The 23661-nt window shown below is 38.9% G+C and overlaps 1 protein-coding gene across 2 annotated transcripts in view; it reads right to left on the bottom strand.

Annotated features, from left to right (window-relative positions):
• The window catches only part of DOCK1 (dedicator of cytokinesis 1), a 561291-nt gene that overhangs the window by 89252 nt on the left and 448378 nt on the right, over positions 1–23661 (bottom strand). For both annotated transcript variants that reach the window (XM_045023408.1, XM_045023406.1), the window contains exons 39-43: positions 11278–11367; positions 6781–6885; positions 3897–4038; positions 3601–3679; positions 1352–1436 (exon numbers count right to left, since the gene is read on the bottom strand). In XM_045023408.1, the coding sequence (XP_044879343.1) occupies positions 1352–1436; positions 3601–3679; positions 3897–4038; positions 6781–6885; positions 11278–11367 (501 nt within the window). The remainder of the gene's footprint in view (positions 1–1351; positions 1437–3600; positions 3680–3896; positions 4039–6780; positions 6886–11277; positions 11368–23661) is intronic.

Raw genomic sequence — 23661 nt, forward strand, 5'->3', positions numbered from 1 at the left:
CAATTTTAAAAGAAAAGAAATTATTGTTTTAATTATTGCTCTCTCATGTCTGTAAATGTTAAAGTCATGATGAAAATGTTTCTTTACCTAATTTTGTTTTATCTGGCCCTGCCTCCCCATTTTAAATGGGGAATATATTGGCATGGCTGTCTTTTTCTAGCCCCTAGCTCACTTAGGAGCCTACGTCCCATTGAAAGTCAATAGGATACAAGGGCCTGATTTTTAAAGGTATCAGGTACCTAGTGGGATTTTCAAAAGCAACCAGATGCCTAGAGTTAAGCACCTAGGTGCTTTTGAAAATCACATTAGGTGCCTACGTGCCTTTAAAAATCCAGCCCGAGCTCCTAAGGGTTTTAGTTATTTTAAATTTTTTTTAAATTGGAAATCAAGATGCATTGTACATTGTAGCACTTTATCTTGCCAAAACATCTTCGTTGGTTTTTGCACCAGCATCATCCATTGATGATGGGAGCATTTTCTTCCATCTCATCTGGGATCACTTTGATTAGCAGCCAAGTTTACTTTGAGTAGCAGAACAGCCAGCTGTGGCACAGGGCTTGTCAAGCGAATCAGGATAGGCTGGCCTGGTAGGGGGAAACTCTGAGTGCCTGCAATGACAATCTGGAGTTCCGCAACACACTAGCCCCTCAAAGCACAGCAGATTAAAACTGGCTAGCTTGTATGGAGGCGTAAGACTGCAGCTCTGTATTCAGAGCAAATGGTGAAATGGACAATGAAACTGGGGAAGCTGTTCACAGTTTTCTGCTCTAGTAAACCAATTCCAGTCTATTCAAAGGCACAAGGAGCCTACTAGTCTAAAGAAAATTGAGATTTACAATTGAAAAATTATACATAAGTACAAAGTACTGTTAGTATTATTCTTCCTCCTATGCCATGAATAAGGTGGGAAGGGAAGGGGAAAGCACTTGATTTTGTGGTTTGTTGTAACCAACTTGGTGGTCACAGGCTGTGATAAGAGAGAGAGCTTTATTGACCATATGGTGAACCATATGGCTTTGTAAAATATGTATTGCTGTAGCAAAGACTGATTTTTAAAGGATGCCTGGCTGGGATCCTTACGGTAAGACAACTTTCAGTGAAGGATGGTTACATTTTAAGGCCTGACAGTTTTGTATTTCTCCTGCAAAGTGGTCAAGTGTTCAACAGACTAAAGACAGCTTTGTTCATTTTTCTTTGTGCTATAAAACAGAATTCATGATACATGTACTTTTCATTGCACTCATAATAAATTCAGTCCCATTTTATTGCAGTTACAAAAATCAACCAGCCTACCACCAACAAACCAAAACATAACAGCTATCCTGCATTCACAAAAGAGAAAAAAAATTACCGCAAATTCATTATCTGGGTTTTTCTCTCCTTTTCGGACAGGCCGTGAATACTCAAATCTTTGGACCTCATTCACCCTATAGAAACTGAATTAAAAAAACCAAACAGATTGCATAACTGGAAACATTTTGTATTAACAACATGTTTAGTCATTAGATCATTTAAATAAAATACTGCTCAACCTCTCTGTTAACAAGGACCAAGAGTCGCAGTTTGCCCCAGGACTCTGAGTCTGCAGGCATGTATGGATGCAGTGTAGTTGTAGCCGTGTCCGTCCCAAGATATTAGCGAGGTAATTGGACCAGCACAGATTGGTCCAATACAAGATAAGAACATTATGTTCTATCTTGTACTGGACCAACATCTGCTGGTTTCGAGCCACACAGAGCTTTTCTTCAGGTCTGGGAAAGGAACTCCCAGCATCACAGCAAAATACAAAGTGGAACAGACTGTTTATTATAAGTAGTTAGCACATATTGTAAGGGACCATTCAAGGTAGAGTGGCCCATTAACACTTCTGCAGTCATAGGACAAAAAGAGTGGGTGTGATGAGGTGCCTGCCCCTCACTGGCAGAAAAGGGGTTAAAAGGAGCCCTAGGAAGACTGCACTGGAGACAGCAAGGGCTGAAGGGAGCAGCCAATAAGGGCCAAGCAGGCCCATATAAAAAGGGGGCTGCAGGGCAGAGTTCAGTTCTTTGCTGGGAGCCCAGGGAGGAAGGACTGTGTCTCTGGAGGGCTGAGAGAATTGCCAGCACCGAGGACAGAGCAGTGCTGCAAGCAGGAACCGAGGGAGCGATAGACAGTTCCTGGCTGGCTGCTGGGGTTTGCAGGCTGACTGGCTGAGGTCCTGGAGTGGTGAGTGCACACCAGTTAGAGTGGGTTACAAAATATTGTAGCAAGCGGTAAATCCATAATGAATGGATTTAGACACCAAAAATACTGGACTGAACAGAAACACTGGATTTATTGCTTATTGCAACAATCTGTAACCCACTAATCCCCTTTTTATCTTACAACTGCAGAGGTGTGCAGTTGTTTTTAGTAACTACAAGGGTTCTTTACTCAGGGGCTAAAGGTAGTCTGCAAAGATTAAGGGCCAGGTCCTGGAAACTTTATCAATATTGGCTGAAGAGCTATAAGTAGCCAGGTAAAATGGAAAATTCAGCATGATAGTGTTTAAAATTCATACCTTACTTTTCTCCTTTCAGCTCTTGTCATGTCTGTGAATATAATGGTTGCTTGGTTCCTGCTTGGCTACAGTATCACATCATTCACTGGACTGTGATGTTGCAACTAACATAGTCCTCTACTTAGGCATGGAGCCAGCCCAAAGAAGTGAAGTAACTGCAGTAGAACCTCAGGCCTGGTCTACACTAAGGGGGGGGGGTCGAACTAGGGTACGCAAGTTCAGCTACGCGAATAGCGTAGCTGAACTCGAAGTACCCTAGTTCGACTGACTTACCCGTCCAGACGTGGCGGGGTCGAACTCCGCGGCTCCAAGGTCGACTCCGCCACCGCCGTTCGCGGTGGTGGAGTTCCGGAGTCGACCGGAGCGCGCGGGGAGTTCGAACTATCGCGTCTTGATTAGACGCGATAGTTCGAACTCCGAGAAGTCGAACTCACCGCGTCGACCCGCGCGGTGAGTATGGACCTGCCCTCAGAGTTACAAACTGACTAGTCAACCAAACACCTCATTTGGAACCAGAAGTATGCAATCAGGCAGCACCAGAGACCAAAATACCCCAAAACAAAACAAAATACGGTACAGTACTGTGTTAAACATAAACTACTAAAAAATAAAGGGAAAGCAGCATTTTAATTTGGTACAGTAAAGCTTCAAAGCTGTATTAAGTCAATGTTCAGTTGTAAACTTTTGAAAGAACCATAGCACTTTGTTGAGAGTTACGAACATTTCAGAGTTATGAACAACCTCCATTCCCGAGGCGTTCATAATTCTGAGGTTCTACTGTCACTTTTATTATTATTTATATTTTGGTTTGTGGTACTGCCTAACAGTCCCAGTTACGGATCAGAACCCCATTGTGATATGAGCTTGGGCTAACCTCCTCAAGAGCTGTGTGTCTGTGTTATCTTCAATGGCTGCTTATAGAAACTTATTTTTAAACTCAAACACACACTATAACAACAAAGAAGAAGAATTACAGTTTACAAGGGTTTATGTTAATTTAAGTGCTGTATGCAGGCCATTCACCCAGATTGGTAAGAAGGTAGAAATAACGGAAAACTCACCTTACAATTTGCTCTGATACCGGCTTGTGAAATTTGGGTGGTAAATCAAGTTTTGGTTTTACAGTAAAACACTGAATATCTGAATTGACAGGTTAAGAATTGAAAAGAGACAGAGTTTAAATTATGCAGGAGAGATGGTTCAACTGAGAAATGTCTCTTGAAAATGGGCATAAAGACAGTAATATATCAATAAAAACATAAAAAGTGCAGTGAACTACTGTGCAATTTTAGCAACAACACATTCTCAGTCTGATTAGATTACATGAGCATATGCATGTAGCAATTTCCAAGGATACACTGACCAGGGGAGTTTTTAATATCATCACCTGGTGGAGATGTTGTCTTCATTTTTTCGGCATTTGGAAATTGGGTTAATAACCTTGCTTCAAAGTCTTCACGACGTTCATATTCCTTCCCCCGGTAAATGAACACTTTGTTCTGGAAACAAATTAAAGTGAAATTCATATAGTAATATTCACAGTAAATTCACAATAAAATAATATCCTAGTCCTCTGAAAGTGTATCTGGAGGATTCTTCAAATGCTACTAATTAGTGGCAGAAATATAAAACATCTAGTTTATAGCAGAATGACACACAACAAATTACAGGTATTGTGGTCAGAATTTAGCACAGCACTGAAGCATTAATTAATCCATAAAGCTTAAATTAATCCATATTCAGTAAAGCCATTAAGCGCATATTGAATTTCAAGCACAGGCTTAAATCCTATTGAAGTTAATTGAACTTCAGTATGTGTTTAAATAAGGGCCTATGGCAAATAATTAAGGCCTCAATTCAGGATAGCTCTTGAGCACCTCTTAACTTTAAGTGCATAAGCCACCTTCCTGAATATCTGAAAAAATATTGGCCCAAATAATCCTCTCCATTGCACCCACAAATCATCCTCTGAAGTTAATGGTGTTTGCATGGTGTGTCAGAACAGAATTTACCTATTATGTCTACACATTTACAAAAACAATTCTGATGAAATGAGTATTCAAGGAATATCAGAGATTCTTGCTACATCAAGCAGGACAGTTCCATATAGTCTGTAGTTATAAAATGACATCTTTTCAGATAATATCTCAACTCTAATGCACCAGCACTTCATACACATCCAAGGATGATATATCTAACTTAGCTTTTCTAAAAAGATTGAGATACTGTGGATTTCATTTTAGTTCTCTCAACAGGTTTCTATTAATATTTTACAGTTATCTGAAAAGAATAACTTCTATATGATTATTTTAGTGCTAGGTGATTTCTACTTATTGCTTTGTGTCACTGAATGATGAAAATTAAGATAAATCTGTAAGATAAATCTGAGTTATGCATTCAACAAATACGCTTAATTCTAAAGATAAATATGTTGTATAAGAGGAAGCACATATGTTTATAGCACTAAAGCGATCAAGACACATTCAAATGAATTTTGATTGAAAGTAACAATCTAATCTGAAAATGTTTTATCTTATTATTCATCTCAGAAATAAGATTTATAAAAAAATTATTAACAACCTAATAGAAATACAATGATTTGTGGAGCATAATGCTAATAATTTCTATAATAGTCAATTAAGTTTGGTTCTGCAATGCTGCTCCTTGAAATTGACAAGAGCTGAAAAATATTTATCTCTATTTGAGAATAGAAATATGAAGATAGAAAGTGAATCATTCATATAACTCAAAGACAAAACTGAATTACAGGGAAAATCTTGTACAGAGAACCTTCTCTGTCAGCAATGCACTTAATAGCCAAACATTACAGTTTTTATTGCTAATATATATATATGACACACTGACCCTTGACAATTTTTGAAGCATAATAAACATGTTGCTACAATAACACAAAATTATTCAATTGTGAAGAAAAAGATCAGTCCAATATTAGGAAACCTAGGTTAACTCTCTATTCTTACTTTCCATTATATCCCTTTGAATATACAGATAACACAGTGCTTCAACTGGAAAATTGTGTGTTGTATTCTATGCACATTTCCTGAATGCAAATGTATTACTGGCTGAGATGCTGGAATGTGCGGATATACTGCTACTGTACTCAGATATTCAAGACAGCTTGCTGCCTCTTTTATGATCCCAGTAGAATCATTTCCACAAAGTTGTATTTAACAGCTCTAAATCGTTGACAGATAACTCTGTCCGTAATGGGAAATATGCATTCTGTTGTATGTTAATGTACATGTGGCAAGATTAATAGTAAATCACAGACATACTCTCTGAGAAGTTACCAGCAACTTTATGGTACCTTCAGTTTTCTAGTTTTGAAGAATACTGTTATTCTCACCATTCCCTGTGTTTTGTCTTTCAGGAATTTTATAAAATGTTTATCCAATTATTTTCTGGGGAAGCAGTCAAGTTTGAGAATTGCAGATCAGCCGATGTCTCACAAGAACAGAATAAGCAAAACTAGCATTTACAACTACATAGACAAAGCACTAGAAAATGGTAAAGACAAATCCTGCACTTACCAGGTGTAAGGATCGCATGCCCTCGTGAGAGCTTATGATTTTCGTAATTTATTATTCTAACAATTAGAATAGGAAATATCTGCCTGCTGTAATCCCCAATTAGCTAAGTATTATATTTTAATACAATAATTACAATGCAGCTACTTTCTATTCCTAAATCTTCTACAAATTTTTTGTTAAGAATATCTTTAATCTGCAAATGAACTATGACAAAATGTAAGTAAACATCACAGTATCACAAACAATTAGAAAATACTTTTATTAGATATCATTTTAAACTGTAACTATACAGTAGTTCAGACAAAAATAATCTATTAAATTTATCGGCCCTTCACAACCTTCTAATATTATACTAGTGAAAACCTGTTCTCTCTGACAATCATTATTTGCACTCTGTATTAAAGGAACAGTCAAAAGCAAGACAATTATTTAGATTTAAAACATACTGGTTATATATGTTCATTTCCAATTATATGAAAACTTAAGATTTATAAAACACTGGATGTGCTGTAAAGAATAGCTCCTTTTACTACATTTCTGCTAAGTCATAAGTGAAAAGAAAACTGACATCTGATTCGTATAACTACAAAAATATTCCTATTTACAAATCCTCTCCAGCATGAAAGGAAAATCTGTACAAACCAAGTAATCTACCTGTAACTCATGAAAAAACAAAAAAAGAATATTTACCCGTAGAAATGTAGGGAATCCTTGGCCATAGTATCCAACAGCAAAGTAATCTGGTTTAGGTCTTATCACTTTCACAATGTTTTCATAGAACTGTGCTTGCTTTTTCTGTAAAGTAAACAGCAACAACACTATACTTGAAAGTTTCCTTCTAGATTTTACCTGAACATGAGAATCCAGTGTAAGAGTTTTTCTGTTCAAATCGTTCTCTATTAAATGTTTTTGTCTTTATTCATCTTTCGACCAGTTGTCTATTGATATCGAAAAATGCCAAACTATTTATCCTCCATATTCTTTCTGGTTAGGGTGAACTTGTGTTAATGGATACAGAACATGGACAGAATAAATACATACTTCCCCAAAGGAATTTTCCAAAGCACATGAATTCTGACTTGCAACAACCCTGTTGTCCTACCCTCCGGAAATTTCTTGAGTAGACATGACCAAAAAGTACCAAATTCCATATTGGGCTCAGTGATATAGATTAAAGGCTTCAAAGTTGAATCCTGGAAGCACTTGCTGCTGAAGCTAGCTGGTCTCATGGTACTGGCTCCCTTCCTTTTTTCCAGCTGCTAAATTGCATTAAAATATGCTAACATTATATAAATACGTTCCTAGCATTACTCTTCCATATGAACGATTGCTGTAGTTGCAACTGGAATGTTCTGCAATTGTGAAGGGGAGTGAAGGTGGTCAACAGGACTCTATTAAGATGCCATCCATAAATTGAAAAGTTTGTGAACCCCATGACATAGACAAATGTGCCAGGGACTATTAGGCCTCTCCACGGATCTGTATTTGAACTCAGATTCTTATTTCTTTTAAAACCAGTAGTAAGCTCAAATGATGAGAACGAGCTGTGAGGTAAGAGAACAGAATTTATAACTTTACAATATGTACTCATTAACATAATTTCAGTCTACAACATTTTGTTTGTGGATGTAGTGTGATTCTGGGGTAGCTTTATTACTGCAACCATATGGCAGAGAGCAATTGGTTTGTAAGACATCAACTTACCAAGTACAGCTCAGTTCATCTTTGGAAAAGTGAATTTTGCAACTGGCAGTAAAAATATCATTTTGCTAATGTCTTAAAGTCCAATGTTTAACATTTGAACAACAGCCTCTACATAGAAAGTATTCGGAGGTGCTGCACGATTCAGCTTTAAAAAGCCTCCCAGTAGATGAACATGGTAGGGACGCTACTTTCATTGTCTTATCTCTTCCTTAATTAAACATTAGGAATCTAAACCTCAGGATTGCCAAGCTGTGTCGGGTGCATAACCAAACTATGCTCGGTGGGGGGGCAAAAGTGGCTGCATGCTACCTTTATTCCCCTGTGAACCCTGCCATAAGTGAGAGCTGCCTAAGGAGAATAAGATCGTGGGCCTGGTCTGGGAATTCTTGAAGCACAGTAGACGTGTCATCTTCTCTGAGGGCAGCAAGGTGGTGGGGCTGGGTATGTTGCCTCAGTGCCACCGGAGGGATCCTTAGCTGGTCACTTAGGCAACCTGTATCTTTCTATATATTTATCTAAGGTACTTCTGTGGTCCCCATTACCTTGGTATCTGAGCAACTCATAACCTTTTAATGTATATTTATACTCACACTGCTGTGAGGAAGGAACTGCTTTATCCCCATTGTAGAGAGGGGAAACTGAGTCAGAGAGCGGCTAAGTGACCTGTGTAAGTCCATGGTGGAGCAAAGACTTGAACTTGGGACTCCCAAGTCATAGGGTACCGTGCTAATCTCTGAACCATCCGTCCCTTAAGTCTGCTTTGCACCACCAAAGCACTGCAGAACAATCTTAACAGGGCGGAGAATTAGCTCAGTTTTCACAGATGGTCAGCTACCACTAAAATCAATTTTAGACAGTGTGAGATACACAGTTGGATTGGTATAAACAAGAGAGACCAGCTAAATCTAAACCTGCCTTGCCAAGAAGAGGGCAAAGATACACTAGCTACAAGGATTGGAGAGCAGAAATATGAAGCCTATTAAAGTCCACGTTATGGGTACTCTTGTACTGAATGAGATCTAGCATGCCTCCTACTAAAGAGGATTTGTCTAAATCTCTCATTGAAATCTAGACTGACAGCAGACTACTTGCAGCTGATTCACTGATTCAAATGATTTTGTAACTTCTAAAAAGTTTGTATTTGAGCTTTAAATTGGAGATGAAAATCTTATGGAATAACTTTTCCTGATAAAGTTATATGCATGTTTCCCTTTATGAATTTTTTTTATATATGAATACTTATAAATACTAAGCTATTACTTAAAAATTATTCTCTGGTTTCATCTGTATGATCCAATTTAAAGATTGACAGTAATTAGCCATCCAAGGGATGATAGAATCTATATACAGAATCATAGAAATAGGTTGCTAGTCATAGGGTCCCTGCTCTGGAACCCAGAATAGCTGGCGGATCCAGGTTCCTCTACCAGCCAGAGGGGAAGTGGCAAAGGACCTGGATAATTGGAACAGAAGACCATCTGAAAACAGTCTTCCAGTGATAGGGAACTGTATAGTGACCCTGGCCCAAGGGTCAAGTCACAAAGATGGAATACCCCAAGTCCCAAAGAGAGAGGGGCCACAGAGAAAGCACCCAACAGAATGGGGTGCCAGACAGGGCGGGAGCCAATTGTCAGACCTAGCCACAATGAGGGACTCCTGCAGTGAGTGGAACCCCTTCACATTCACATAGACAACTGCTGCTCAACTGTCAGACTGGACTAGAACTGGTTTGCTGCTAGAACCTGTTCCACACATAATAAATGTAAGTAGCAGTAGAAGTGTCCTTCATATAGCTCTTGAGTCTAGAACTTTTCAATAGAGCTTTATCACTTTATATGACCATTTCCCTGGAGCTATCCTACCATCTCCACATGCATCTTCTAACCAGACAGACTCACAGGTGTAGTTAGAACAGTTAAATGGACATCAGACATCCCTCTTAACCAGTTTGAGTTGAGGGATCACCATATGAGAGAAAATCATCTGTGGAATGGTTACAAAAAGTTATATATGCAAGAGTATATCACTTGGGCCATGCTCTATTCTTTGCTGGATATGATGCACAGAAGGAACATCTCATGGATCTGAACCCAGAAGCAGGCCAAGGATATAATATCAAGGCAAGCAACGAAGCCAAGAAACTGCATTCCCCAGGAAGAGAATGTAAAATCTGGACAGTTGATTTTACATTGATCAGTCTTTTTATGGATATGAACTATTCCTGAGGTCTGTACATAAATGGATTCCCTGATGGATGAGATTCCAAGAAGGAATCCTCGAGCTTTTGTTGGGATTCACAATGAGATCAAGAATTCAGAGCATGGCTACAGTCTGGAACACTTAATGGTATCTCCTGCAGTTATTGCTGCAGACCAGCCAGTTTTCAGGAGAGGAAATTATTATCATTTAATAATTACAATGATTTTTTTAAAAACTGGGATTGATGAGAAGCTGAATTAGAAAGTGCACATTCATGATTCAGGTTTTCTGAAGCAGAATTATAGGTACTGTTGCTGCTAAGGAGAAATCAACATATACCTCTAGAGGAATGGTGATTCACAACTTTTTGTAATGGATCAGTGCCTGCCTTTTTTTTGTAATATGGAGATATACCAATCTCATAGAACTGAAGGGGACCCTGAAAGGTCATTAAGTCCAGCCCCCTGCCTTCACTAGCAGGACTAAGTGCTGATTTTGCCCCAGATCCCTAAGTGGCCCCCTCAAGGACTAAACTCACAACCCTGGGTTTAGCAGGCCAACATGAAAATCACTGAGATATCCCTCCCCCTGCCTTCTCTGCCCCAGTATCTTTTCAAGTCATGCCCGTGTGTGCCCAGTAATAATTAAAATGCCTGGCGTTCCTTACTCAATTTTGAAACTAAACCAACACGTTAAGTGACTTTCTGAAGGCTAAATAGTAGGTCAGTGACAGAGATGAAAAAAATTCAATTTCCTGGTTTCCAGTCCTATACTCTGTTCAGTACACCTCATTACTACTAACAAGCTACAAGCTGCACAGTTATTGGTAAAGTTATTATATAGATGCCCTTTGAAATAACTGTATTTACATACAGTTTAAAACAATTTAAATAATTCTATCAAAGACTGAGCTCTCTCTATCTTTAATTGCTCCAAGAATGATAGGAAATTTTCATGTACACATCTTGCCAAGATACATCCATCTATTTTTTAAGAAAATCCAATATTTGCTTGTGACCACAAGCAAACTATAAACATATTATCTTCGTTCCAACATAAAAAATAAACAGTTCCCACTTAAGTCACTTCCAAAGATGGTCATTTAATTAATTTGCCAGTCAACATCTGCCCCAAGAGGCCAAGTAAATCATTCTTCCCACTGGGCTAGTATATCCAAGGTAAGAGGAGTTTTCAATATTATTTTAAACACTTAAAAAGTGAAATTCCAGAGAAACTGTTTGATAATATTTATGTTAATTTAAACTGAATGGAAAAGAAACCTACCAGCAGTTCACTGAGTTGTTCATAATCAAACATTTCATTTTCATACTGTTCTGCCAGTTCTTTGCCCAAGGCAATGGCCTCTTCCCACATCTGTTTAAAAAAAATGCAACTGAATCATATACCTTAGACAAACAATGAAATTGGATTAAAATAAATTTAAACAAAACATAGCAAAATACATTCTGATATGCCTGCAAACAACTGTGCATAAAATGTGACAAAATAAATATTTGTGGCAGCTTTTTTCATCAGCCCAAGATTAAATAAAAATAAACACTCTTCTTACCAGCCAGGCCAGGTACCCAATGTGTGACCAACTCTTACAGTCTACTTGGAAATCCTAAAACTCAGAGTTTCTGATAGATTCTGGTAACTGTTTATAATCTACAAATCCATACTAGATAAAGCAGGCTACACTTGAGAGATACTTCTTTTGCTTTGTGTAAACATTCATTATATTTCTGTTGTCTCTTTTTTGTCTCCTTCAAACACGAAATTCAAGAGCCACACGAATTGACACAAAATAATTTAACAATAACTAGCAATATCCTTCATCTACTCAGAATACAGAGAATCTTAAAGAGGAATAGCAAGAATGTTTTAAAATGTGTATTTTTCATTTTTTACTAATGTATGTGGAAAGAATCATGTTTAAATTCCCATACCAAGAAATCCAAGAATCAAGCCTTACAACCTATCTTTATGGCTGAAACTTGGCTGGCATCTCACTTAATAAAATATGAGCATCAGAATGAGTTAGATACCAATTTGTTCCATATTACCCTTTATCTAAATTTTAAATCATTGTTACATTTCTCGCCGAGCCACCTAATTTCCTTCTTGACATGTGCCACTCCCCTCCTTGCCATGCTGAAAGACACATGGCTACTGCTTCAAACAGCAGAAGCATAAAAATGGGGTAAAAGCGAAGGGGTAAGCACTTGCTTCCCTGTCACTGCCCAAAGACATCTGCCCAAAGAATTTGAGATGCAGCAACACAAGCTTCCTGAGCTGGCTGCAGAGAAGGCGTAAGAAGAGCGCTCCTGGGGAGATCTGCATGCAGTGAAACCGATTCACAGACCTCTCCTACATGGACACCTGCTCACCTCGACTCTCAACTCTAATAGTGCTGACTGAATCTTGCCAGCCCTTCCCCCTTCTCGCAGCACCTTTCTGTGGAAGAGAGCTGTCTCTTCTTCCCCACGTGAGAGCAGCCATGGAAAGGGCTGAGGGACAGAAGAAAAGCTGGTGAAATTTATTCATCCAACAAGCTTCATCTAGAGGAGAAGCAGGTGGTTCTGGGGGAAGTGGTAGGTGTCAGTGGGCTGTGGATTTCATGGATCAAAGCCAATGGGCAGGTCTAACTGAATAGTTTCGCAAAACACATTCAAAAGTGAGCCAAGCCACCCAAAAACCATGAGAGTGGCTTAAAAGTGATGAGATTAAAAAAAAATTGTAAATGTTAACTACATTTTGTTTGCCTTCTGGTTTGCCAGGGTACACTTAGGTCACATCTTCAAGCTTTTCTCCACAACCATAAGGGCTCAAAATTAATGATGTTGTTTTTTTTTTTTCATATAAAAGCTGAGGTACTCAGGTAATCACAGTATCCTGGGACCCGGGGCTTTAAGAACAGCACCAAAATGTCACAGGACTTACAATAAAATCATGAGAGTTGGCAAAACTGAGTTTTTCTACAAATTATCCCAGAGGCTTTTTAGGCCAAAATGAGAGACCTGTGACATATTGGTATGAGCACCATGCTGGGAGCCCGTAGGGTCAGGCAGCCCATACAATTCTACCAGACAAAGTTATTTGACAAACACTCTCTGCATGCATGTGTCCATCCAAATCCATTCCTTCTCTTTCCACAAAACAAATCTATTCCTTCTCACCTACTGACATCCATCAATCAATCAATCAATCAATCCATCCATCCTTCCTTTTCTCTCCTCAACTTCCATTCTTGGTCTTCTCCCCTCACCACAAAACAACATTCCTTTGCTCCCTACCCACCTCCTCCACAAAACAAACCCATCCCATCTTTTCTCCACTATGCTCCTTTTATTTTTATGTAGGGCTTGGCAATTGGAGTAGGCAGGTGGGCTGCATGATAAACAAGACTGCTTCCAAGCTGCTATGGCGCTGAGCCAGATAGCTGGAAGGCAAGTGGATGCCTCAACCTGATAGGTCTCATCCTTGTACAAAGCCCTGTAGTAAATACCTCTCAACCCCCTGCTTGTCATCCACCCTACCACATTCCAGAACCCTGGAGAGAAGCCTGCACAGCTTAGTGGCTGCTGGAGCTTGGAACAGAGGGCAGCAGTCAACAGCCTGTAGCCTGGAAGAAGAACCACTCTAGCAGCTGGGATGGGGAGGGGAAAGAGGGAGAGGAAAGGAAAGAGGGAGCCAGAAGCTGGAGAGAGAAGTTGCTCTCTATTGTGGGGGAAGAGATATAGTATGTCTACAGCTCCAAAGAGAAGCCAGTGCAGGAAAATAGGTTGGGGGCTAGTTGCAGGCAGAAAGGATACAGTGAACCTGGAGTCCCAGAGAGAAGCTGCTGTCAGAGTTGCAGAGGTGAAATGGATGAAATAATAACCCAGAATCCTCAAAAACTGCTGCTGGATTGGGGGAGGGAGGGTAGTGGTGAGGGGATCTGAGGCCTTGAAAAGCAATTATAGACTCATAGACTTTAGCAATTGCTGCTGCTGGTTTGTGTGGGTTAGGAAACAAGGGGTCTAGAGCCCCAAAGACAAGCTCTGGACATCTAGGAAGGAGCAGGGCCTGAGTTGTGCTGGAATGTCCTGGAATGTCATTTTGGCACTTTTTTGAGGAGCCAAAGGCTGTTCTAGTACTTCTGGTTCTCTCACTTATAAGTGAGTTTCAGCATTTCTTTTTTCAGGAGTCTAGCACTATTACATAGAACAGAGACTGTGTCACCAATCTAATGTCTGCTGCCAGCTGCCTAGTCTGGGACTAATGGGAGCCAGGAATTCATGAGGTCTAAATTTGGTACATTCAGTTCTCTTTGTAATTTCAGAAATCAATTAACCACTTTGCCAAAGTTTCTACCTCTGCAAAATGGGGATCACAACATACTCACCTATTACACAAGGATGGAATGAATATTAGTTACTGTTTTTAAAGAGCTTTGAAGATGGAGAGTGCAATATAAATCCATGCTGTGCCCACACCTTGAATACTGTGTCCAGTTCCAGTCGCCCCATCTCAAAAAGGATACAGTGGAACTGGAAAAGGTTCAGACAAGGGTAAAAAAAGTGACCAAGGTAATAGAATGGCTTCCATATGAGGAGAGACTGAAAGATTAGGGCTGTTCAGTTAAGAAAAGGGACAACTAAGGGTGATATGACAGAGCTCTATAGAATCATAAATGGTATAGAAAAAGTGAATAGAGAAGCGTTATTTATACATCACATAATACAAAAACCAAGGGTCACCCAATGAAATTAATAGGTAGCAGATTTAATACAAACAAGAGGAAGTACTTTTTTTACACAATGCACAATTCCCATGGCAATGAGTTCCACAGGTTATGCTGTGATGGCCAAAAGTATAACTAGGTTAAAAAAAACTGGACAAGTTCATGGGGGATAGGTCCATCAATGACTAGGATGTAACCCCATGTTGGGGTGACTCGAAACCTCTGACTACCAGAAGCCAGGAGTGGAAGACGGGATGGTTCTCTCCATAACTAGCCTGTTCTGTCCACTACCCCTGAAGCTCTGGTATGTGCCATTGTTGGAGACAGGATATTGGGCAAGATGGACCATGGTCTGACCCAGTATAGCAGCTCTTATATTCAATGGAATTATTAATTACTATTTTGAAAAGGAGGCATCTAGGCCTGATGAAAATTATATGACAATTGCTACAGTAGGAAACAGATTTTTTGCAAATTTAGGGCTTTACTTTCCAGTGCAAACTACATATATGAAACTAAATGGTGAAAGAAAAATGTTTTAACTTTAAATAAAGTGTAATATGACTACATTAATTGAGGAACAATTAGAAAAATCTTGCACTTTTTATGTTTTAGACTAAGTTTCTTCTGACTCATAGCAACAATATCCTGCAAATGTATATAAACCAAAACTAATATTTATTGTAGTGTGGTAAGTCAGCAAGTGTAGAATTCTTTTTAAAGCATTGAACCTTTCTTAATGTTTAATACTTCTTTACAGCTTCAGTCAGACATAACAGCTTTTGAACAAGTCTGTTTCAAAGAAAATACCCTTATCTTAATTTTCATCACACTTTTTTTGTTTGGTTGCTCTAGACTTAACTAGTCAGTCTCCAAAACTGAAGTATCACTAGCTTCTGCTTTTGTGAAAATATTTTAGTGACAGATGATCTGTATCAAATAGTTTTCAAAAAACTTCAGGTTTAAAATAAATGTAATTCTAAATAATTTTGGAATCACACCAACACTATAAAGAAGCACATTCAGTCCTTTTATTGAACTCTGCATCAGAACAATAATTCTAGCAGCACATTCCCAATCTACCTTCATAAAGGTGATATGGTCATTGGGCCAGATCCTCAGTTGGTGTAAACTGGCATAGCTCCTTTGACTGTAGTACTACTACGGACAGTTCCTGGGATAAAATTCTCTAGGATTGGAAACAAGTCATTCTCCGAGAGGCTCTTTGCCTGGAGAATTTGCTCTTTCTCTGGCAGCTCACCAGAGCTAGAGTCTGGTGGCCTTTTGGGCACAGAGATAGGCCTATTTAATTAACCAGGCTTTTGGAAAAATAATTACATAGCTATTATGAAGTGATCACTGACAGATGGATGTCCCTTAAATTAGACAGTAGCAGTATATTTGATGTTAGAGAATACTCTTAATTATAAATGCTTGATCTTAAAGATTTGATTAACCTAGATGTGACTACGATGGGCAACTTATGCAAAATAAATACAAATATGTAAAATCGCAGTTGGGGCCCGTAGAAGCAACTGCAATACAAATCACATTAATGATACTTTTATTAATAATAAATTATTGTTATAGCATGAGAGCTTAAACATAAATACCAAAATTCAATATGATATAGACTATAACAGAGATTCTCCTTTATATCTGCAGTCAAACAACCTCAGCCTTCTTCTATTCTGTTGAAGAAACAATTCACTTAACTACAATTGTACCTGAATGGGGGAAAAAATATCTCAGACACCACCACATTTTCTGATTTGAAATACTAAAACTACTTTAATAGCATCCTTAACTCCCCCTTCCCTCCGCCCACACTGGCGGAGTGTTAATGGGCCACTTCACCTTGAATGCTCCCTTAAAATATGTTAACTACTTATACTAAACAATTTGTTCCACCTTGTAAATTTCCCAGACCTGAACAAGAGCTCTGTATAAGTTTGAAAGCTTGTCTCTAAATCTAAAAGAAGTTGGTCCAATAAAAGATATTACCTCACCCACCTTGTCTCTCTAATCATTTTTTGTAATACTAAAAATAAGTTTTGCTTAGTTTTCTTGTTAAAACTGTAACTGTGGGACAAAATTCTTTTAACTTCCTTCCTGTGCCTACACTGGTACCTTTCTGTGGAAGTAATTTGACCAAAAGGAAAAGACTTGCTGCTGGTCATAGGGACCTTCCTATAAATCCCACTATACCCCTACATGCTCAACTTTTACTCAGTGAGGAAATCCAATTGTCATATAGTGAGGGAGTAAGAAGAGGTTTTTACCTTCCAATCTGTGTGTCGCTGAGTGCCCTTAATTCCAGTGGCCCACAGTCAGTTAACCATGTGCCTTTTCCCCTCCTTTACTTTCTCAACAAGGATTGGGAGATCTACCATCATGGCAGGGAGAAGAAAATTTAAGCATAAAACTAATCCTTACCATTTTTCTAACATTGTGAGGGTTTTAGATATCCATCTTCAAGTAAAGTGTGCACCTAAAATCCACTGCAAACTCTCAAAAAATTCCCTTGTGTATACTACAGCTAATGTATATTGGATGAGGGCAGTATGGCTGTGACAAAAGATTCTGTTAACTGAAATCTATAAATATTCTTGAAGGTCAGTAATACCCAATCTGCTTCCTCACAGACTTCTTGCTTTGGAACTTTTCCCAGCTTTGCCTAGGACATGGTAAGTCTTTTAGAGAAATGAGCTGTAATGGGAAAGGGAGCTAGTATATAGTACTTGTTTGACGCATGATTCCTTAATGCAAGAAACAATTGATCTGGATAGTGTACAAGTGAGAATGGGTTCTGATTTTATTGGGAAAACGCCTCTCTTCTGTTGAAAGAACGAAGAAAAAAGTGTCCTCCTGAATTCAGTTGTGTGGCATATGCGGGACTCTGACTGCATCCTTTTATGGGAAAGTCTTTGAGAATCTGAAAGGATATTCTTTTATTGAATATCGAATATTCTTTTTAGCCTATAATTGAATTAATTTTAAAGTTCACATGAAATAGTCACAGCCTGAAAAGAGCTATGGGGTCTAGTTTCATATGCTTTAAAAAGGTTCCTTGGCAATGGATATCAGTTATGATATTATTTAACTTCTGGCTGAGTTAACGATAAGTAAAAATATAATGTTCCAAGATAGGAATATTAGTTCACAATACTGCTAAATCTTGGGAGAGTCCTAACGACTGTACCTAAGTTCCAGAAGCTATTATAAAACTACTAAAAAAGCTTACATATGTAATGCAATGATAAAAATACATTCTTTGTCAGCTCTTAACACTGGCTTTAATGTGTGTCAAAAACACTGATGGGAAGGTGTCTAGAAACCCTCTAATAATAATACCTGACTAGATTCATTTCAAAAGAGTTCCAGCAGATGGTCTCACTCCATAGTCATCCTCCTCAATCTGTCAAGATAGTCAATCACCCCTTCTCCTCCTCTGCAGGTTTCTCTCTCTGAGCTTTAGTAATTCTGATGCCCTCTTTCTTCTTCTACCTCTCAACCCAGCATTTCCTCTTCATCTTCTCTTTAGTTATCCATTGGTGTGAACCAGGGTTTTGTCCTTAATCCCATCCTCTTCTACCTTCTCCTAAGGAAAATTCATCTGCTCATGCTGTATCAATCTTTGTAAAATTGCAATTTAGCAAATTATGTAAAGGAAAATTTATTATATTATTGTAAAGAAACATTTAATACATACTTCTTCAGTAGAGTACAGAGGAATCTGTTCTTTTCAGTGATTGGAGATTATCTGCAGCAACTTTTACTTAACAGAAAGTTAATATAGCTCTCTTATAAATGGTTATCTTGAACACTACATATCTCTATCTGTCTACCCAAACTATCCTTGTGCAGTTTTGGATTGCTGACAGTCCTTCTGATGTCTCCTCCCAGATTATCCTTCAACTATGACAACCTCAAAAGAGTGAAAACTGAACTTCTCAATTTTCCTTCAAAAGCTTTCTGCTCTCTTCCTTCTCCATATCCTTAGACTATTCCAAGTTCTTTCTAAATACTGTTGTTTTCTCCTCTTCATCACCTCTAAAGTCCTTCTGTCTTGCAACTTCCTCCTGTCTGGCCTCCATGCATCTAATTTCATTCCATCCCCTCAGTTTCATCAAAAAGCTACTCCTACAATTTATCTTCTCTCCATCTGCTTTGACCATTTAAATCTCCTATTTGAATTTGTTCAGTGGTTTACTCTTATCTTTCGCATTATGTTCAATTATTTGTAACGTATCACATTATTAAACTCGTCCCTAATGTATATGTCGCAATCCGATATGAAGTTATGGCTTTGAATGGCCAATTGTCGGTCCACGGCCATCTTGTCCTGTTAAAAGGACAGGACTGCCTCCATCTTGGACCAGGTTCTTGTTGTATAGGAGAGGGCAGAGACTCAATCCTGCCCAGCAACACTGGCTGTGTATGTTCTCCTGTTTTCTTTTTTTTTCTCTCTCCTGCTGGGCCATCTAAAGGTCAGGCTAGTTCTGTGTGTGAAGGCCTGATTCTGCCCGGCAACCTGTTTTTTTTGGGTTGGTCGTCTGGAGGTCAGGTTAATCCTGCCCAGCGACTCACTTTCCCGCTCTTTTTGGGCCCAGTCATCTAAGGGTCAAGTTTGTTTACTTGTCAACTCCAGTGTGCCGTGTGCAAATCCTGCTGACGTGGGGTGGCAATGGCTCGGAGCCTGGAGGGAGGAGGGACCAGGGAACCAATCAGATACCGACACAAGGGAGTGAGACCTCTTAATAAAACTAGGTTTCCCCCCAAAATTTGTGTGGAGCATCCGCGTGTTAGCTGAAGGACCTGATCAACCTTTCGGCCAGGGTCTCCTCCCGGTAAAGCGCGCTTGTGTCGTATCGTTTGGATTCGTTGTCGTTTGGACCCGATCCCTGTCAGCTCGTCATGCTTCTGGTGTCTGTTCTGCTGGTCAGCTGCGCCTGGAGTGCAGTATTTGCTTTTTGATATCTGACAGTTAGCTCATCTAGCCTCTTATTTTTCCCCTCCCTAACTCTGTACCAAGTATCTATTCAGGATATCAGGATTGTATTAATGAGCTCAGAATTGCACAATTGCTTAGCTAACTTGTATAGTTGTTCTAGTTGTTAGTGAATTGTTTATTGCAAACTGTTTTAAGTGTGTGAGTCAATGCTCTGTCTTTGTCTGGAGTGCTTGGTGCTAGGTGCTGTCTCCACCTGGGGATTAGCTGACCAAGGGGTTCCTGTCCCCGCGGTCTGTGTGAGTGGAATCTGCCCAACTGCAGCCACACCACACTCTGGGTTTACCCTTAGTGTGAAAGCAAGGGCGGCTGAGGCAGTAGCCTGTGGGCCTCTTTTCTGTGTTGCACCGGGCACCGCCCTGACGAACCCGATTCCCATCTTGTGTGATTGGTGTGTCTGCCTATTTGGTGTGGTGTGGTGAGCAGTATAAAGTGTATTGTTACTGTGTTTTGGGGTGTGTTTGTACTTTTGATACCATCCCAGCCAAAGTTGCCTACTCCCCCGGCCCAAGTTGTAATTATCCCCCAATAAACGTAGCCACTTGGCTTTTCACTGTTATTCTAGTCCTGCCTGTTTTTCCTCACTCAATACCAAGCTTAACGGACCGCAATCTATTTCGGACAGTATATAGTTCCTCTCACTTCTTCTTGCTGCCCTCCCACATGCCTTTGTTCACACAATCCTGCCTACTGAGCACCCTTGGAACACGGTGGCAGAATTCTCTGTTGCCCACCTTGGGAGAAGTCGTTGGAACCTGGCAGGGAGCTGAAGGTTAATTACTGCTGACTGGAGCAGATGTAGCCCATTAGATACTACACTATATGTAAGTAATAGCCTTTTGGAATCAGAATAGAGGGGCCTGGGACAGACAGGTAATAAGGGAAGTAATCTAGTCTTGAAGAAATGAAAAATAATGGGGATGAGGCAGTGAAAGGAGGATGTATCCATCTAGTTATCGTTCACAGTAAGCACATCTTGCTTACTATTACTTATGGTATGAACAATATAAAATGTTTAGATGTATTTTCTTGAATATATTGTCATAGGCTAAAATTCATACAAGGCCTAGGAACCACTTAATTCCTATTTAAAGCCTTAAGTGTGACTTAAGCAGTGTACAGACCTTGAACTGGTCCTCTGCACAGGTATAAATTTCACAGAGAAAGGCTATCACGTGAGCTGCAACAGACGTTTGAGCTTTTTGCCAAGATATTTAGTGTAAAATACCACTTATACTTTAATTATTGTGAATCCAGCAAAAGCATGATTTTTATCAAATCAATCAGCAGTGTGATTTTATTTATTGATTGCTCACTTCTGAGGCCAACATTTTTAATTTATGAAATAGTTGTGAAAAATGTTTATTGGTTTGTATATCATAGTATCCAGCTCTAACCTTAAATCATGTTAAAGAAGTTGTACATTTTACTAAAAAGGAATAGGAACAGGCATTCCACAGCTTCTGTTGAAAACGGTTGCAGAGACCACATAAATTGGGTTATAAAATCTATATTATTTTTACTAGTGCCTCTTGCCTATTTCTTGGCTTCAGTGGTTCTTTAGCATTGACTAACATCAACTTCTCCACATGGACTACATTTTTCTTTTATTACCGCCATTCTATTTTCTACTCTCATCATGGTACACAGCTACATTTTCAGGAAAGTTCTTGGATTAAGAGCTTTATGGAAAATTACAAGACCTTAGCCAAACATTGTACTTCCAGACAATTTGGGGCAGATTCAGTGGCTAGGTTAGACTGACAAGATAAAACTGAACACAAGGCCATTTAGGGGGAAAACCAAAAGATGATAGCAAAAAGTACAAAACAAGTGAAGGATAATTATCTAGGAGAGGAAGAAAAAGATAGGAAACCTGGAGGAAATTGCATTTTACTTTGGAAAGGACAGAGATTAGAAGAATAATGGGAAGGTTAAGAAAAAACATCTTAGAAAGAAGAGACAGGGAGCAAAATACTATAATTATTTAGGACGGGGTAGGCAACCTATGGCATGCATGCCGAAGGCGGCATGTGAGCTCATTGTCAGTGGCACTCACACTGCCTGGGTCCTGGCCACCGGTCCAGGGGGCTCTGCATTTTAGTTTAATTTTAAATGAAGCTTCTTAAACATTTTAAAAACCTTATTTACTTTACATACAACAATAGTTTAGTTATATATTATAGACTTATAAAAAGAGACCTTCTAAAAACGTTAAAATGTATTACCGGCACGCGAAACCTTAAATTAGAGTGAATAAATTAAGATTTGGCACACCACTTCTGAAAGGTTGCCGACCCCTGATTTAGGAAAAATGGTAAGCATTCTAAAGAATAAAGGAGAACATCAACCAGTCAGAAAAAATAAAATGTTTGCAAAATGGAAGGTCAAATACAAGAAACAGGCAAATGTATTGGGGAATTTAAAAACTAAATTCCAAAATGTTAATCTTGTCTCAAACTACAAAAACAAAAACATGCAAAGTTAAAGTTGACATTCTGTTTTAGCCTGCTACACTATGCCTACGTACTATAGCCAATATGGTATTTAGTGCAGCCCTCCAGTATATTAAGAGAATATTTAATTCTGAATTTCTCTGGACTTGGATCCTAACTCTGAAGGTCTAAAAGCAGTACATTCTCCACTGAGGGGTAGCTTGTCTTTGGAATTTGCCTTACACATTAGTCCAAGATTGCACGAGTTTATTAACCTCAGGGCACACTGATATTGTTAACTATCCAAAAATAAGTGAAAGAGGCATAATATAGGCCGTTCAGCAGTTCTTAAACAAGCGGACATTTACTTCCCTCTCTCACTTCTGAACTATACAGTACAGTATGTTCAAATTATGTGGGGTTATTCAATCCAACAGTGTTCTCTCAAGCTTTAGCTGCCTGACTGTGTAATGCTGCACAGGATGAACGTTTGTAAACAGCAGGTATTTTTGCCTGCTGTTCATAAACAGCTCATTAGTTCTAAAAGTAGCAGAAATGGGCAAGTACGACTTTAAAGTAGCTTGGCTGTTTCACATGCAGCTGAGGAGAAAGGACATTATTGGTTTAATTTAAAGTTAAAATCCAGTGGCCTGATTTTCAGAAGTTTGGCTCCCATTGAGTCTGGGGGAATTGCAGGTGTTCAGTTACTGAGAAAATTAGGCCATTGAAAACAAAAATGTGTAATTTATTTAGGAACAAGGGTGAAACTATAACATGCAATAAAAAACAAACCCTTTCTACCAGCTGCCCCCAAAAATGTATCCTGCAAAGAAAATTAAAATATATTTTTGGTCATGCTTTGTATTAAGGTTCAATTTATTAATGGTTGATAGAGGGTTAATAAGTATTTAATAGAGGTTACAAGCATGTTATATACATGACTAGCATACCTTATCAATGGTTACAAGCACACCAGGAGGCTTATATAAGAATCCAGAAGATTAATCTTTTATTAAAATATATATCGTCATTTATTAACTATTTATAAAGGTAACTAATATAAAGTGATCATATTTGGCTTTTTCAGTGCATAGAATATAATGGAGTTTCATCCAAACCAATATGAAGCCATGAAAAATATGCTTGCATAGTGCTGAGCTGGCAGAAAAACAATTCATTCTTATAAAAATTGACACTTATTTTTTGCACCATTTCTGTACAATAAACTGTGACAACATAGACATGTGTACCTGGCACTTTCTGATGATGAGTCTGCCATCTCTATTATACATCTTTTTAAACATTTTGTGCAAGGAAGGCCCAACGAATGGTGTGCCACCAACTGTGTCTCCCCTCTCCTCCCTCCCCCCCGCCAACTTAGACAAACTGACAGACACACACATACAAATGAGCCAATGTCAAACTCATATTCATCCAGAGTAAAGCAGCAATTCCAATGAAATATTCCCTTCTGACCTCTCCCCTCCCTACTTCTT

Source organism: Mauremys mutica, chromosome 7 (genome assembly GCF_020497125.1).
Source record: "Mauremys mutica isolate MM-2020 ecotype Southern chromosome 7, ASM2049712v1, whole genome shotgun sequence".
Classification (NCBI taxonomy): domain Eukaryota; kingdom Metazoa; phylum Chordata; order Testudines; family Geoemydidae; genus Mauremys; species Mauremys mutica.